At 39.0% G+C, this 17,210-nt stretch overlaps 1 protein-coding gene across 1 annotated transcript in view; it reads left to right on the top strand.

Moving 5' to 3' along the window:
• The window catches only part of HAO1 (hydroxyacid oxidase 1), a 60,157-nt gene extending 47,490 nt beyond the window's left edge, over positions 1-12,667 (top strand). Inside the window, exons 5-8 of the mRNA XM_036824559.1 lie at positions 3,060-3,151; positions 9,652-9,810; positions 9,926-9,995; positions 11,912-12,667. Coding sequence (XP_036680454.1) covers positions 3,060-3,151; positions 9,652-9,810; positions 9,926-9,995; positions 11,912-11,982 — 392 coding nt within the window. The 3' untranslated portion in view covers positions 11,983-12,667. The remainder of the gene's footprint in view (positions 1-3,059; positions 3,152-9,651; positions 9,811-9,925; positions 9,996-11,911) is intronic.
• The last annotated feature ends 4,543 nt before the right edge of the window (positions 12,668-17,210 follow it).

Genomic DNA, 17,210 nt, shown 5'->3' with positions numbered 1-17,210 from the left:
CTTGTAGAGTTTCTGCTGAGAAATCAGCTGTTAACCTTATGGGAGTTCCCTTGTATTTTGTTTGTCGTTTTTCACTTGTTGCCTTTAATAATTTTTCTTTGTCTTTAATTTTTGTCAATTTGATTACTATGTGTCTCAGTGTGTTTCTCCTTGGGTTTATCCTGCCTGGGACCCTCTACACCTCCTGGACTTGGGTGACTATTTCCTTTCCCATGTTAGGGAAGTTGTCAACTACAATCTCTTCAAATATTTTCTTGGGTCCTTTCTCTCTCTCTTCTGCATCTTGGACCCCTATAATGTGAATGTTGGTTTGTTTAATGCTGTCCCAGAGGTCTCTTAGGCTGTCTTCATTTCTTTTCATTCTTTTTTCTTTATTCTGTTCTATGGCAGTGATTTCCACCATTCTGTCTTCCAGACCACTTATCCGTTCTTCTGCTTCAGTTATTCTGCTATTGATTCCTTCTAGTGTATTTTTCATTTCAGTTATTGTATTGTTCCTCTCTGTTTGTTTGTTCTTTAATTCTTCTAGGTCTTTGTTTTTTTTATTCTTCTAGGTCTTTGTTAAACATTTCTGGCATCTTCTGAATCTTTGCCTCCATTCTTTTTCCAAGGTTTTGGATCACCTTCACTATCATTATTCTCAATTCTTTTTCTGGAAGGTTGCCTATCTCCACTTCATTTAGTTTTTTTTCTGGAGTTTTATCTTGTTCCTTCATGTGCTACATAGTCCTCTGCCTTTTCATTTTGTCTGTCTTTCTGTAAATGTGGTTTTTGTTCCACAGGCTGCAGGATTGTAGTTCTTCTTGCTTCTGCTGTCTGATCTCTAGTGGATGAGGCTATCTAAGTGGCTTGTGCCAGCTTCCTGATGGAAGGAACTGGTGGTGGGTTCAGCTGGGCATTGCTCTTGTGGGCAGAGCTCAATAAAACTTTAATCTGCTGGTCTGCTGATGGGTGGGGCTGAGTTCCCCCCCGTTGGTTGTTCGGTCCGAGATGACCCAGCACTGGAGCCTACAGGCCCTTTGGTGGGGTTAATGGTGGACTCTGGGAGGGCTCACACCAAGGAGTACTTCCCAGTACTTCTGCTGCCAGTGTCCTTGTCCCCACGGTGAGCCACAGCCACCCCCTGCCTCTGCAGGAGACCCTCCAACACAAGTAGGTAGGTCTGGTTCAGTCTCCTATGGGGTCAGTGCTCCTTCCCCCTGTGTCCTGATGTGCACACTACTTTGTGTGTGCCCTCCAAGAGTAGAGTCTCTGTTTCCCCCAGACCTGTCAAAGTCCTGCCATCAAATCACAGTAGACTTCAAAGCCTGTTTCTCTGGGAATTCCTCCTCCCATGGTTGGGTAGCCTGACATGGGGCTCAGAACCTTCACTCCTGTGGGTGGACTTCTATGGTATAATTGTTTTTCTGTTTGTGAGTCAACCACCCAGAAGTTATGGGATTTGATTTTATTGTGACTGCACCCTTCCTACCATCTTATTGTGGCTTCTCCTTTGTCCTTGCATGTGGGGTATCTTTTTTGGTGAGTTCCAGTGTCTTCCTGTCAATGATTGTTCAGCAGTTAGTTGTGATTCTGGTGCTCTCACAAAGGGGAGTGAATGCACATTCTTCTACTCTGCTATCTTGGACCAATCTAGAACATGTGAATTTTTTTTTTAAACTTTTTTAAAATTTTATTTATTTTTTTATTTTTTAAAATTTATTTATTTATGGCTGTGTTGGGTCTTCGTTTCTGTGCTAGGGCTTTCTCTAGTTGTGGCAATCAGGGGCCACTCTTCATCGCGGTGCACGGGCCTCTCACTATCGTGGCCTCTCATTGCGGAGCACAGGCTCCAGGCACACAGGCTCAGTACTTGTGGCTCACTGGCCCAGTTGCTCTGCGGCATGTGGGATCTTCCTGGACCAGGGCTCGAACCCGTGTCCCCTGCCTTGGCAGGTAGACTCTCAACCACTGCACCACCAGGGAAGCCCGAACATGTGAATTTTTAAGGACACAAACATTCAGTCTATACCACATTTCCATGTACCTATAATTTTAGAAGAAAAATATTTCTAACATTATTTTGAAAAATGGGAATATTTAAAAAGCAGTATTCCATGAAACACAGTTTGGAAGATGGTGATTTAGCATAAAACTTTCAAACAATCAGAATTATAAACTCTCTTGTGAATCTTTTTTTATTATTCTTGTCAGGTCTGCTCTTGATCTCCATTGCTGAATTTATAAATATATACAATGTTCTGTATCTATCTGCTTAAGTTTCCAAAACCTGATTTCACTATAACCTTGGGCTATCTTTGAGTGTTAAATTGGAGAACCAGTGTTATTTTCATAATTCTGTTAGAAAATGGTTTTTATTGGGAGACTTTTGAAAATAATAGTTAAAATATAAAGTATAAAAAAAGTTGGAAACCGATTTAAGGAAATGTTAATCTACTATTTAAAACTATATTTTCAGAAACCAATATATTTTGAAGCATGATTAGAGGTTTAGCATGATTAGAAGCATGATTAGAGGTGTAGCATATAATTTTCATATTACATTTTTGTATATTTCAATGGGCAAAATACGTTTAATTATAGAACACTGTTACTTAAAATAATTACTGAAGTTATATCTTTATATTAAGGAATGTTTTTGAAATAGACTTGTTCATCACCTGTTGTACTGAAAGTGCTTGCTACTTGTATGTTCTTTTATGTTATCCAAATTGTAGAGGAATAATTATATTAAATGCTAAATAATATCTTGTTAATAAAAAATTACTTAGCAAGAGTATTTAATTTTGAGGATAAATACATTTTAACTGCATGTCAATTTGCTATCTATTGATAATTTTATTTCATCATTAAATTGTTTTAAGTGTTAACCTTTTTTGGCCAAAGAAGCCATCACTATAATTCCAGATTTAACCCTTGGGTGTATTTCTGTGTTAAAATTTCCAAGCAAGATACGTATGTATGAGGTCAGGCTCCCTTTGACTGGGATGCTTTAGCCTCAAAACTCAAGCCTTTATTAAGTTGCCTTTTCCATACAATGGTTGTCTTTCTCTTTCTAGGTGATGATGCCAGGGAGGCAGTTAAACATGGTTTGGATGGGATCTTGGTGTCAAATCATGGGGGTCGACAGCTTGATGGGGTGCCAGCCACTGTGAGTTCTGGCAAATGCCTCAACTGGAATTCTCATTTCTATCCCACTTTTGGCTATCTCTATGACTGCCTTTCATTGTGTATATATTTTTGTGTGAACACTCAAGGTAAAATATGTATGAGTATAGGTAAGAACTCAGATTTTAAGTTTAGTGGCAAGTAACTACCTAAATCAGATAATTATTCAGTCTATTTAGTTGTAAATTTATAAAAGCCTGTGTTAAATACGCAGTCATTTGTGGGCAGGGATTATTCCTGTATTCATAAATATACCAATAGGTATATTATAAATTGGAGTATGAAAGAAAAGATTATGCCATGAGTTTCCTGAAGGTGGGGGTTGAAGAACTGCAGAGTGAGGGCAGGTGGGGAAAGGAAGTAGAAATCCTGTGGTCCAGGTAAGGAGATGTCTGCTGCAAACAAGCTACTCTGTTGGAGCTGTGAACTACCTTGGCTGCATACTGGAATCATCTGGGAAACTGTAAAGACTCCTAATTCCTAAGCTGCACCCTAGATCCATCCATCAGAATCTTGCAGGACCAGGGGAGGCAGAGGCACTAGTATTTTTGACAGCTACCCAGGAGATCCAATGTGAATCTATGTTTTGTATACACTGTACACACTGTGCTAGGCAAATCAGAGTCCAGAATCCAGATATAAAAGTAAACTAAACTGGCTGAAATGATGTGGGATGGAGTCAAAACTGTAAAGGAGAGCAATTAGCTCCAAAAAAGGCAAAGAGCCAAGGAGCCCAACCAGCGGTAGATTTTAAGATCAAGGATTGGTGGGCCCAGAAATGGATCAAAAGTCATGGAGGCAGACACATATCTAGGGGTGGATTTCATGGATCCGTGATCTAGAATGGAGGCCAGTAGCTGTAGGTGGAGTGGACATGCTGTCCACTTGTGGGAACATGACCAAGATTGTTTTAGATGAGGCAATGGGATTGCAGTTGCCTTTCACCTCTGCTCTGTTCCCATGTGGACCCCTGTTTTACGAGTGTGAGTCTAAAAGTGGAATGGGAAAGAATGAGATGTGTTTGGGGAATACCAAGGAATCCATTTCGTTTGCATTACCTGGTGGGAGTCGGGAGTCCTGGGAAATACATGTGCTCGGAGAGGTCTGGGATGAGGTCCTTTAATATTATGAGTCATTGAATATGCAATAGCAAAGCCCTGAGTTAGCAGCAATGAGTATCACAAATTGGACTGTGGCATTACAGGGGGCAAGAAGATCAATGAGGTGGCCCACATAATTATGAGAGCCAAGGAAAGAGAGAAGGGCCTGACCTGCTATGGAGCAGAAGGACTCAATAACCCCTCCAAATTTCAGCTTTTTCATCTTTTAAAGTTTAAAAATCAATTAGATTACTTCTTTGGTGCCTTTAAACTTTAGTGTTCTATAATCTCAATTATCGTAGGCAAAGTAAGCTAGCATCATGTAACAAAATTTAAATAAATATGTATCTACAAAATAATGTGGATGGACTTCCTAGGCCATCATTTCTGAGCTGGATCATCATATGCATTTCCCCCTTTTGTCAGAACCATTTAGTCATAGTTAATAGGGGATGGCTTTAATGGGGATGAATATTTGAATTTATTCAAATAATTTAGTAAAGTAGTAGTGGATTACTGTTGCATTAAACTAACAGGCTGATTTAGCTAAAGCCATGGATACTGTGTAGGTTAGGGCAGATTTAATGATGACAGGGGACTATTGGGTATACGCATTTGCACTCAGACTTTTTCGTGAAGCACTAATGGGCTAATTATAGGAATGAATCAAGTCTTTGCATGCAGTCAATAATTAAAATTAAAATTAAAACAACTTCATAAAATTGAAAGTTGTCAGCTCTTTCCAATTCAGCATTACTTATAAAAACCCATCTTTTTAGGTGATATTAAACATTGCCTGCAGTGGAGAGTGAAGAGCTCCTTTGGGCAGGGAGAAGTTGGTCACAGTTCAAGGCTTTTCCGCTGATTTATGACTCTCTTTTGTATGAAGATGTAGACTTAGTGTGCAGGCCAAATTCAGTTTGTTTTCTAAAAATAAAATTTAAATCTACTGAAATCAAATCTAACTAGATTTTAAGGGAAAAATATCTAAATGGTGTGATTTATTTCCTTCTGGCTGAGGGGATATGGAAACTTATCTAAAAGGGCTTTGTGAGTTTTGGTCTCAGAGACTATTTTAAGAAAAACAATTATCTTCCTCTTCGCATGATGTGTGCATGAGATGAGATGCTTGCTTGAGTTTTGCCTCCTACTTTAGAGCAAATTTAAGGTGCATGACAATGAGAGGAATGTGAAACAGGATTGAGGTTATAGTGAAGGTGTTTTTCTCTCAGTGTGGTGGTTTTGAGGCGTGTGGCAAAAGGCCTGGAGGATGCTGTGGTGTAGAACTTTTCAGTAGATGCACAGAAGGACTTGCTGTCCTGTACATTCTGTGACATCATAAGTCAGAGTCAAAGAGGCAACATGATTTCACTGGCAGAGCATTGAAATGAACCCAGAGTTTTGGGTTCAAGTCCTTGGCTTGCCTCCTCTGAGGGGTGAGAGCTGAGTGAGCAAGTTGCTCAAACTTTTCAGCCTTAGCCTCTTCATAATGTTGTGTTCGTTGCAAAAATAAAACATCTGGATTATATGATTTCTACATTTCTATAAATCACAGAGTTTCTTTGTATGGAGAAATACTTATCACTAAGAGTCCTAGAACAGGAGTTTGACTTAGATCCATCTTAATGCAATGCTACCAAGAACCACTGCCAGACCCCTGCTACAGCAAAGAGTTTAAAAATAAGTTCATGTTAAGATCCTTACCCTGAAGGTAATAATGTGGCCAAGACTTGTCTTGGAGTAATTAGAGAATGATATGGCAGAATCAAATCGATTTCCAAAATCCACAGTACTGGAACATCTCAAACTGGGGTCTAAAGACAGATTCTCTGGAGTCTGAACCCTAGGAGAATTTTTTTTTTCATTTTTTCATCTTTGTTTTGATGCTAACTGGACCCAAACTACCTTAAACTTAAATATATGACATTCTTTTCTAGTGAAAATTCTCAACTGTAAAACCTTTTCAGAAAATAAACTTTGGGTTGTTAAATCAGTGTTTCTAAAATTGAGTCCTTGGGCATATTCTATGAGATCTTTCATTTTTCCTTCTGAAAGGGATTCATGAAATTCTACCTTTGAGAAACACTTGATATATCAGTTAGCTTTTGCTGTGTAACAAACCACTCTGAAATTTACTGGCTAAAATCCAACAGCCATTTATTCATGTCACAACTTTGTGTGTTGGCAATTTGAACTGATGTCTACTGGGAGGTTTTTCTGGTCCTGGCTGGGCTCACTCATATGCGTATGTGGTCAATTGCTGGGTCTACTAGGGCAGACTAGTGTAGGATGACATCAGCAAGGATGACTCTGCATCGTATAACGTCTAGCACATTAGGTGGCCTGGTTTCCTAGAGAGCAAGTGGAAATATGCAAAACCTCTTGAGTGCTAGGCTTAGAACAGGCACACTGTCACTTCTCTCTTGTTCTATTGGTGAAAGCAGGTCACAAGCCTAGTTCAGATTCAAGGGGTGAAGAAACAGACTCTTCTGGCCCCATTTCTCCCTCTTGATGGGAGAAGCGGAAATGTCACATTGCAAGGAAATGGAGATAGGGAAGGAAATAGTTGTAGCCATTTTTACAGTTGCAAACAATCGCCAGACTTACATGGACCAGTGATTTTCTAAACGTGTTTAGTAGAACTCACACCCCCACCCCCAGCCAGGGCTGCCTGGTGAAGCGTGATGGGTAGAGAGTCAGAGGAGGACTTGTGGGCAGTGGCCTGGAATCTGCCTCCTTCACTGTTAACTAAAGCACATCTGGCTTTATCTGCTTTTGTTTGTGCTCAACTGCTTTGGTTTGGAAATCAAACCAGCATAGGACTGGATGCTATAAGAAGGTAGAAAGATGGAAGCCCTCTGTGAGTGGAAGTTTTGTGGGACAGGGAGGACCTGGAAGTGCGTACCTTGAGCAGGAACAGGAAAGAGGGGGGTTCTTTGGGAGTCAGATCCCTGTGGGATTCATTTTGGATTCCTTAAACTGCCTGGCATAGTGCCTGGAATCTGCCAGGTAATCAATAAAGTGTTTGATAAATCAATGAATGGGATATATGTATATGTATAGCTGATTCACTTCATTATAAAGCAGAAAATAATACACCATTGTAAAGCAATTATACTCCAATAAAGATGTTAAAAAAAATCAATGAATGGATGGATGAGTGAGTAGTAGTACATTGGAATCTTACCATATTTTCCTGTAGATTAACTGTGCTGGAGATAAGCCTGAAATTAGTTGTCTAAAGAACCTTTAAGGAAAGAAAAGCTGAAATGAATCGTCTCTTAGATGTGTAGCAAGCTGAAAAAAAAGGAAACAGAACAGTCTTAAAATAGTGGATTTGTCTACTACATTTACTTATTTAATCTGCTCTGATCAGAATTATTCTGCATAATATATACACAGTAAAACTACAGCTCCAGAAAGAAGAAAGGGAGGATAGAAATGCTCAGCTATGGATAGAACATCCTTGTCCAAGGACACAAGAAACACCAATCTGGACTTCATTTTATAACCCAGGATTCACATTTTAAGTATCCTTATTAGTTTATTTTTTAGGCCAGTTTGGGCATTGGAAATATCCTAAACAGACTTGATTTGCGTGACTGTGAAAATGTGTATTGAACCCAAGCTAGCTAATATTTTTCTTTGGTTTTGGTTTCAAATGGGGAAATATGCTTAATTATAGCTTGCATCATCACTTGGAAATTGTAGCATTTATATGTTGATGTAACTTGCCTGACTAAAAAGAGGACTATGTATAGGTAAAGGGACGTATGTAAATGGATCCAAAGCATGTTTGGCCAGGCAGAAAAGCCAAAAGGAAAAGGGGAAAATCACACTACCTGCCAAACGTTTTAGGGGCCCTGCTCCAACTGTTGCCTTCACTTCCTCCAAATCTGTAGTCAGGTTTGGTCTTCAACCTTTTACACAAAACTCTCTTTAAGTTGAGCCTCTAAAATTTTAGGGGAGAAGTGGGAAAGCTTTTGAGTGATTTCAGCACAATTATTTCTAGAAAAACTGCACTTGAATGTATGGACTTAATTTTATATTTAAATACTTGGGGATGAAAGTGGATAATTTCTACAGATTTTGATCTACAGGTCACCTTGAGGATTGTTTCCACCCTCAAGTGCAAAGATTCACATCAAAGTAGCCAATTGTATCATTACTAGCTATTAAAAATATTGGCTATCAGCCAACTTTATGAGCTAGAAAACAAGATTCCAAACTCAGTGATTTAAATCAACAGTCTTTATTCCCATGAATCTTTGTGTCAACTGGGGGTCTGCTGATCTAGATTTGGTACTGGTTAGATGGCTGTGCTCCAAGTTTCAGGTCCAGCTGGGCTTGGATGGGACAGCTCTGCTTGCTGAATATTTTCTCTGGGTCTCAGCTAAAGGGGAAGCACTGCCCGGGGGATTCTCCTCTCATGCAAGGTGCAGGAGAAAATTGAAATGCATGAGGTCTCTTAAGGCCTATGCCCAGAAACGGCACTCTGCCACCTCTGATCAAGTGTCATTGGCCAGAGTAGGTTGCAAGGCCAAGGCCACTGTCGAGGAGTGGCAAGTGCACTCTGTTTCTTTTAGTAGGAAAAACTGCCAAGTGGCCTTGGAAAAAGTGGGTTCGGAGTGGTGTGAAGAATTAAGAACAATAGTGCAATCTACCAGATTGACCTCAATGAGGATCTTATATTCTCTAGTGCTGATATAAGCCTATCATCAATTGCCAATCAAGATGAGGATCTTCAAGGTTCATGTGGTCATTTTCCTTAAAAGCAAGAAAAATGTTTTCAGGGAGAGTTCTCTAATGTATAGCTGCATGTTTGCTACATTATTATATATATTTGCTATATTATTGTACATATTCCCGTATTTTGTATGGGAAAATCAGAGACTAAGATTTTCTGTGACTGGTGGTGTCTGCATTTTTATATACCATTGCTTCTACCACAATCTGAGTATGAATTTTAACAACTGATTTTTCAATGAGTAAATAATGTTCAGAATAATTTATATGAGCAAGATAATTCATTTATATTTATGTGTTTAATGAAAAAACAGCTCTGTATCTTTATGATCATTACGTGCTTTTAAATTGTGTTTATATATTTTTTGGATCATGATATTTGAACTTGAATACCAGGAATAGAATAAAACCCTTGGACTTTGATAGAAAAATAAGTCACTCAGTTCCAAATTTAGTCGGTTTTTTGTTACTAGCATTTGCACCTCTTTTATTTTAGGAGGGAATAGTTTTACTGTTGATTCTAAACCTAGCCTCTTTCACTTTAAGCCCTAGTCAGATGGTTGGTTGCCTGAGGAAGTTGAATTGGAGAACAATTCAGCATGCATAGTATCACTTTACTGACCTTTTCTCTACACAGATTGATGTTCTGCCAGAAATTGTGGAGGCTGTGGAAGGGAAGGTGGAAGTCTTCCTGGATGGGGGTGTACGGAAGGGGACCGACGTTCTGAAAGCTCTGGCCCTGGGAGCCAAGGCTGTGTTTGTGGGGAGACCGATCATTTGGGGCTTGGCTTCACAGGTAATGGGAGGACAAAGCAATAAATATATAAAACAGGATGACTCAACTGTGAAATAAATCTGTGAAACCATTCAGACTGACTTACTCAAAAGATCTGTGTCTTCTATTTGCTTAGGGAGAGAAAGGCGTTCAGGATGTCCTTGAGATACTGAAGGAAGAATTCTGGTTGGCCATGGCTCTGAGTGGTAAGACTTGGTGCTCTCATTTACAACTTCTTTTCTTCTGGGTGTCTTTAGGCCAGGCTCCTTGGTGGAGAGAAGTGAATTTGAAAGGGAAGAGGATGGAATCATTTGGAGTGTAATTCAATTTAACGTTGGCTGCATACTCACAGCTCTAGTGCAGAGTGCCCTTTGGACGGAGAAACTCCACAGTGTGTGCTGTCTGTAGTGGTCACTTAGCATTTGACAGTCTTCTCAGGGATATTTTGGTGAGTCTTATTAGTACCTTAAGGGTGAACACTACATTGAACACTTCCTCCTCTCTTAACACATGAATGAGAAATCTAACTGGCTAGTCAACAGCTCCATCTGGATGTCTAAGGGGCATCTCAAAGTCTACCAGTCCAAAACTAAACTGCCAACTTTCCCCATTAAACCTGCTCTAACTGCCAACTCTCCAGTCTCAGTTCATGTTAATACTATTGTCTCAGTTGCTCAGGTAAAAAATCTTAAGTCACTCTTGACTCCTTTTCTCTCTCATACCCTCACATTCACAGAGGTGCTTTCTGTAAAAGAGACCTACTCACCACCTCCTCTGCCACCAGCCTGTCTGGAGCCTTCATGATCTTTCTTCATCTTGGATATTGTGATGGTCTTCCTGTGTATCCTTCCCATCGTTGTTTCTCTTTCCTAGGGAATTTTGGGTCAGCCTGTCTATCGTTGCTTCCATCCCTGTCCCAGTCTATTCTGATCACAGCATCAGGACCATTCTTTTAAACATGAACTCAGGTCATATCACTCTTCTGATCAGAACCCTCCAATGGCTCTCAATTTATTCAGAGTAAATGCTGAACTCTTTATGATGGTCTACGAGGTCTTATGTGGTTGACCTCTGTCACCTCTCTGACTTCAGCTCCTCCCACTCTCACTCTTGCTTATTCCACCCAGGCCACATTTGCCTCCTTGATTATCCTTGACCATGTCAGACATATTTCAGCCTTGGGGTTTTGGCCTTGGCCACACCTCCTACCTGGACGCTCTTTCCCCAGATATCTACATGGCTAACTCTCCCATGTCCTTCAAGTCACACTTACATCCTACTTTCTCACAGAGTCCCATCCAGACCACCATATTTAAAATGGCAATTTGTCCTCCACCCACTCAACTTCCAGTTTTTATCCCTGTTACTATTTCATTATTTTTCCATAACACCTAACACCTTCTATAGATACTCTATCACATAATTTATTTTTTAATTACACGTATTATGTATTTTCTGTTTCCTCTCTGGAAGTAAGAGCCCTGAGGCAGGGATCTTTGTTATCTTTACTGCAGTATCCCCAGTGTCTAGAGCAGTGCATAGCACAAAAATAATAAGTATTTGCTGAAGGAACGAACAAGTAAACAATCACTATTATTCCTAGTGACTGGATTTGACTCAGAATGGACCTCTAGATACAAAGAATCACCTTGAGTCAATTATCTCCTCCCCCACTTTTGAAAATAATGAGGGCTTCCTTTTCTGTGATTCGTATCCCTCAGATTGTCCCCACAGATAGAATTCTGGAGATCAGTAGTCTACACACTCCTGAGCTGAGGCTGTGTGGACACAGCATCAGTGAGAAGAACGCCATTCTCTGAATCCTCACTCTGCATTTTAATTTGCTACAGACATATCCTAAAAGAGAGCTTTCAGTCACTGACTCTCTATTAAATGTGGCAGAAAAGAATATACTCTTTGTGTTAATAAAAATATGTGCCAGTCATTTTGTGTTAAGGACTGTTTAGGTAATAAAAATGGTCTCATGCCACATAAGATTTGGCAAGCCTACCTTGAATCATAAACCTTACATTTGTCAAGTTTTACATTCCTTGGGAAAACGATTACCTGCCTGATTATTATTGCATTCATTTCATATTAAATGTATGCGTTATTTTTTCAGGGTGCCAGAATGTGAAAGTCATCGACAAGACATTGGTGAGGAAAAATCTTTTGGCCGTTTCCAAGATCTGACAGTGCACAATATTTTCCCATCTGTATTATTTTTTTTTGGCGTGTATTACTTGACAAAGAGACACTGTGCAGAGGGTGACCACAGTCTGTAATTCCCCACTTCGATACAAAGGGTGTCGTTCTTCTCCAACAAAATAGAAATCCCTTGCTATTTTAAGTTCATTGCTTTTGACTTTTCAATGAGTGTCCTAGGAACCTTTTAGAAAGAAATGGACTTGCATCCTGGAAATATATTAACTGTTAAAAAGAAAACATTGAAAATGGATTTAGACAACGTCATCCCCTGGCAGCCTCACGTGCTACAAAACAAAAGATATCCTTGGGTGAAATTGGAGGTAGCTAGTGCAGAGGTAAAAAGATAATGATCTCCCTGTTTATTAATCCGCATTGTGTGTGGATATCCCTAAAACCGTGTTCTTAAAATCTAAGCGCAGGTTCAGAAGGCTGGATGTGCCTGGAGAAACAGGAGATTTGAATTCACAACACTAAGGAGATAGCATTTGAGAGAATTTGGATAAGTTGGTGGTAATTTGTGATTTTTCTAGATACTTTTTAACACCCTGGGCTATTCTACTTCTTTGAATGTAGATTTCCATTCACATCCTTAGTATCAGAATATATATGAGTATTTTATGATATAGATTGCTTCTTATTCACAGAGAAATAAAGCATTTTTTGAAAAGAAGGTATCTGGTCAATTTGTAACTGTGGAATTCAACCATTTTAATCTCTGAACCCGAACTACCTCTCTGTTCCCTGTGAATACCTATTCATTCTCTTATACCTCCTAGTTCCTCTTCTTTACTCGTTTGCTTCTTTCCACTCACAGTCACGTGCCGGGCCAGCTACATGCTTTGTGAGGGCCATGCCAAGTGAAGATGTGGACCCCCTGTTCAAAAAAGCAGGAAAAAGGCCTTTTCCTTTCTTTCAAGGTTTTTCTCTTAACCTGTCAAGGTCTCTTTTCTTTGCTATTTAATGTCATGTTTCCTTGGGGACGGGGATCCTCACGGGTGCCTGAACACCACCCTGTGATCTGTCCCAACTCCTCTGTGCCCAGGACCCTGCTGGGGGTGGATGGCGGCACTGCCACTGGGCCGGTGGTTCAGCCAGCAGCCAAGGACTCATTCAGGAAACGTGGGGAGGTGGTGGTAGGGTGGTTGGGTGGGGAGTGGGTGGGATAATGTGTGATTCTAGACTCCCAGGCCCCAGCACGTGTTCCATGGTCCCGTCATCCTTTACTTATAAAACGCAAACTCAAAGATAAGATTATTAAGAATTTCAAGCCAACAACAGAACATTAAACTTACGCTTGAGACCTCCTTTGGAACCTGGAGTCCTGTGTGACTGTATTGGCGGACTGTCCAGGAAGCCCTTGTCATGTGACTTTTACATTTATTCTCCAGCCAGGTATTTGACAGATTATAGGTAAACTTGGTAACCAAAGTGAGTCTGAAATTGTCTTTTCACCATCTCTCTGGTTGTTCATTTAGTGTGAAGTACTGAATGAAACAATTGAGAGAATCACTACCTTGAAATATGACCATGATATTATGTCTTCTTGTTTTATTATACTGTTTGATTATTCTCAGATCTCTCTCTTTGTCTCTCTCTCTGTGTCTGTCGCTTTCTCCTTTCTTCCCTCCTTCTCTCTTTTCCTTTAAATGCTAAGATATTTGTAAATACTATGATGGACACAAACATATATCTTTCTTTTTGAAATTATATCTAGGTCTGATAAAGAAGAACCATTTAGCAACTTCCTTGGTGGTCCAGTGGTTAAGATTCCATGCTTTCACTGCAGGGGCCATGGGTTCGATCCCTGGTTGGGGAACTAAGATTCCACATGCTGCATGGCACTGTCAAAAAAATAAAAAATAATAAAATAAAATAAAATAAAAATTTAAAAAATAAATAAAAAATAAAAGTTAAAAAAAGAATCATTTGATCTGATAAAAAGAAATTAAATTTTTCTCCAAATACTAAGAAAGAATATGACTGTCATATCACGTAATTGTTTTGTACTTTTCCAATTAATATTGATCAGTTAATAGGTCTATAATAAGCACTTCTTTGATCCCACCAACTGATTCAGAAGTGCCTTTGCTGTTTGCAAAGAATGTCCACTTTGGCTACATTATAGTTTGTGGCTGCTAAAAACTTGATAGCTTTCTCAGCAAATGGAGATCTTCACATGGCATTTTAAGTGAGTCTTATGAGAATGGTGATGAATGGTCTTAATTTGTGAATTTCTAGACTATTTTATGACCCCCAGATCCACACTACCTCCTTGAACGTAGATACCCATTTTTTCTTCAGAGTCATAATACAACTGAATGCTTCATGATGTGTGTTGTTTCCATAATCAGGAAGATATAAAGCTGTTTTTACATTGTTTTGAGAGTGTCTCCAGTCCAGTTGTAACAACGTTAAAACCAAATCTGTCTGATGTCTGAGACAAAAAGGGGGGCATGTTTGTTGCACATCCATTGCTGGGGATTTTCTCACTTGAACTTGAAAGAAGTTCTTTGAGGAAGACAACTGATTTTTCTGTTCCTGAGTTCCTTAAAATATGTTGAGGGAGGGGATAATAGAGAACAGATAGTTTAATATAGGCCAAGTCTGCTTTTCTTGTGTGTTTAATGTATATGGTGCCCTAAAGAAGTGCTTCTCAAACTGGAGAGTGTATTATAATCAGCTGGAGGTCTTGGTAAAACAGATTGCTGGGGCCACACTCATAGATTCTGATTCAGCAGGTCTGGGGTGTGGCCTGGGAATCTGCATTTTGAACATGCTCCCAGGTGAGGCTGATACCGCTCTTGTAGGCACACACTTTGAGAACCACCGGTCTCGTCTAGAGCAAGAAACATCAATTCCGATTTGCCAAGCAGATCATGTAATGAGCCAGCTGTTGCATATGTATGACACCCCACCTAAAAAGGCCACCTTTTCTTCAGCCAATTGATTCTTCTTGTTGAAATTTATTTCTTATAGAGGCACAAAGTACTTACAGTGTTGTGTGTTAAGTGCTCAAATTTGTCAGAGGTGTAAATATTTTACGCATACACTCATGTGACCATCAGCACCCAGATCAAGATGTGGAACTTTTCCATCATCCCCAAATGACCCCCTCTACAAGAAGTAAACTTATCTTAACTTCCATTGCCATTGGTTAGTTCTGGCTGTTCTTGAACTTCGTATGTGGGATCATACAGTATGTACTATTGTTTTTGTTTTGTATGTGAGGTCCATTCATGTTGTTGAGTATATCAGTAATTAGTTCTGTTTATCCAATGCATGAACATGCCGCAATTTATTGATTCATTCTCCTATTGTTACATGTTTGGGTTGTTTGCAGTTTTTTCTGCTGGAAGCTCATTCCCACTGATTTTAGTGAAAATGCAAGTTCAGTGTTATTTTCTGATTTTTCAAGAAAAGCTAGATATCAACATTGTTATGTGAAGATTTTAAGGCTGGCAAATATTTAACAATCTAAACATGGAGCGGGTCATGTAAAACATGGGCATGGCCCATGTCTGGTGCATGAGGCATGGGTTCTCAATTCTTGTAACATCTTGGCCTCACAGATCTTTCCCTCATGGCTAAAATCACTCTATGCCCCTACACAGAATCATGCCTGAGATATGTAGCAGTAATGGGTGCCTGCTAACAGAATTAATCAGAATCTCTTTTGTTTAAGCTTGCTTATATTCTGCTATGTGGAAGAATGTGGGTGCTAAATAAACTTCCTTGTCTCCACCACGCTTGGGGAGCCCAGAATCCCAGGCCTGTAGGAATAAATCAAGTAGTATGGATGCTTCTTAGCCTGCAGTTTGCAAACTGCATCTGTGTCATTGCTGTGTTATTCATTCGTTTATCTTGCCAAAACATTAACATTTGTGAAACAGCTTTAGAGGGCTGTGGTGGATTAGTATAGCATGAAAGGAAGTGGTGGCTTGTTCTCAAATAAGGAGAAAAGATCTTTCATTGTAAAATCCATAATTTATTTATTGTCTGATGAACTGTATTGCATATCCATTGCATAGCAACAAAATAAAGTTTGTCTGTTTAGGAAAGACTGAAGATTTCTTATAACATAAAGGTAGAGGATGCTTTCTGAACTCATATTTGCTTCAATGTGTGCTCTGTCACATGCCAGTTATAGAAGAACATCAGGATGAGAGTTTATTTTAGGTAATACAAATGTTAACACAAATGACAGAAGGGTATTATTATATGTTTGTGTGATGGGAAATCTTATCTATTTAAAAAGATGTAATTTCCTGTCCTTATCCAAATCTAACTTGAGCAATCAGTATCTTCTTTCCTCACTAATAGTTGTTTGGGGGAAATAAGAAAGTTTATTTTTATCCAATTATCTGTTTGTTTTTCTACTGATATTTTCCTGAATATCATTTTAGATAATGAGCATAGGTTCAACTGAAAAATTTCCAGGATCTTCTGAAAACCAAGAATTGTGTTATCCTGAATAATGTCAATACAAGGGCTGGAATTCGAGTGAGCAATAAATTTGATTTTGTTTGTTCATTTGATTCAGCCTCATTGGGGAAAAGACTCTGGCTCAGTTTCCTACCTGTGTCCTCTGGTTAGATCATCTATCTTTAAATCTGATTTGTTTTCCATTATAGTCAAACTCCTGAGTCTAACAATATGGGGATCTTCTTATTGATGGAGTAGTTTATAGCAATATACTTTTCATTATATATTAAAGCTTTATTACCAACTTCACTAAATGAAGTTGAAAGCCAACCCACCCCAAAGCACTGGGTTAGGATCCTGAAGATCTGAGTAACTAGCCATGTCAAACATTATTTAACCTTAGCACCCTCAGATTCTCAGCTGTGAAATGAAAACACAGCATGGTGAAATATGTGAGAATGTATCGTGAATTATAAGTTGAGATTCAAAGTCTTATTCATAATAATTATTATCAGGAGAGATAGGTTCAAATACGTATTTTGTTTTTATATCAAAAATTTGACTTTTTGTGAAAATGTTAAGTATTTCAAGCAATTCAACAGAGTAAAAAAAAAAATCACATATTTTACCACATAGAGATAATTGTCATTTATATTAGATGAATACCATTTCAGACATTGCTATATATATATAATAAATAGCAGCTGGATACATAGATAGAAATGGTTTTGTTGAAATAGAACTACACAATAAATGTTACATTTAAGTAAAATATTCAATTTAGTGTTACT

This window comes from Balaenoptera musculus, chromosome 15 (genome assembly GCF_009873245.2).
Source record: "Balaenoptera musculus isolate JJ_BM4_2016_0621 chromosome 15, mBalMus1.pri.v3, whole genome shotgun sequence".
Classification (NCBI taxonomy): Eukaryota; Metazoa; Chordata; class Mammalia; order Artiodactyla; family Balaenopteridae; genus Balaenoptera; species Balaenoptera musculus.
This window is presented reverse-complemented; position numbering and strand designations above follow the sequence as displayed.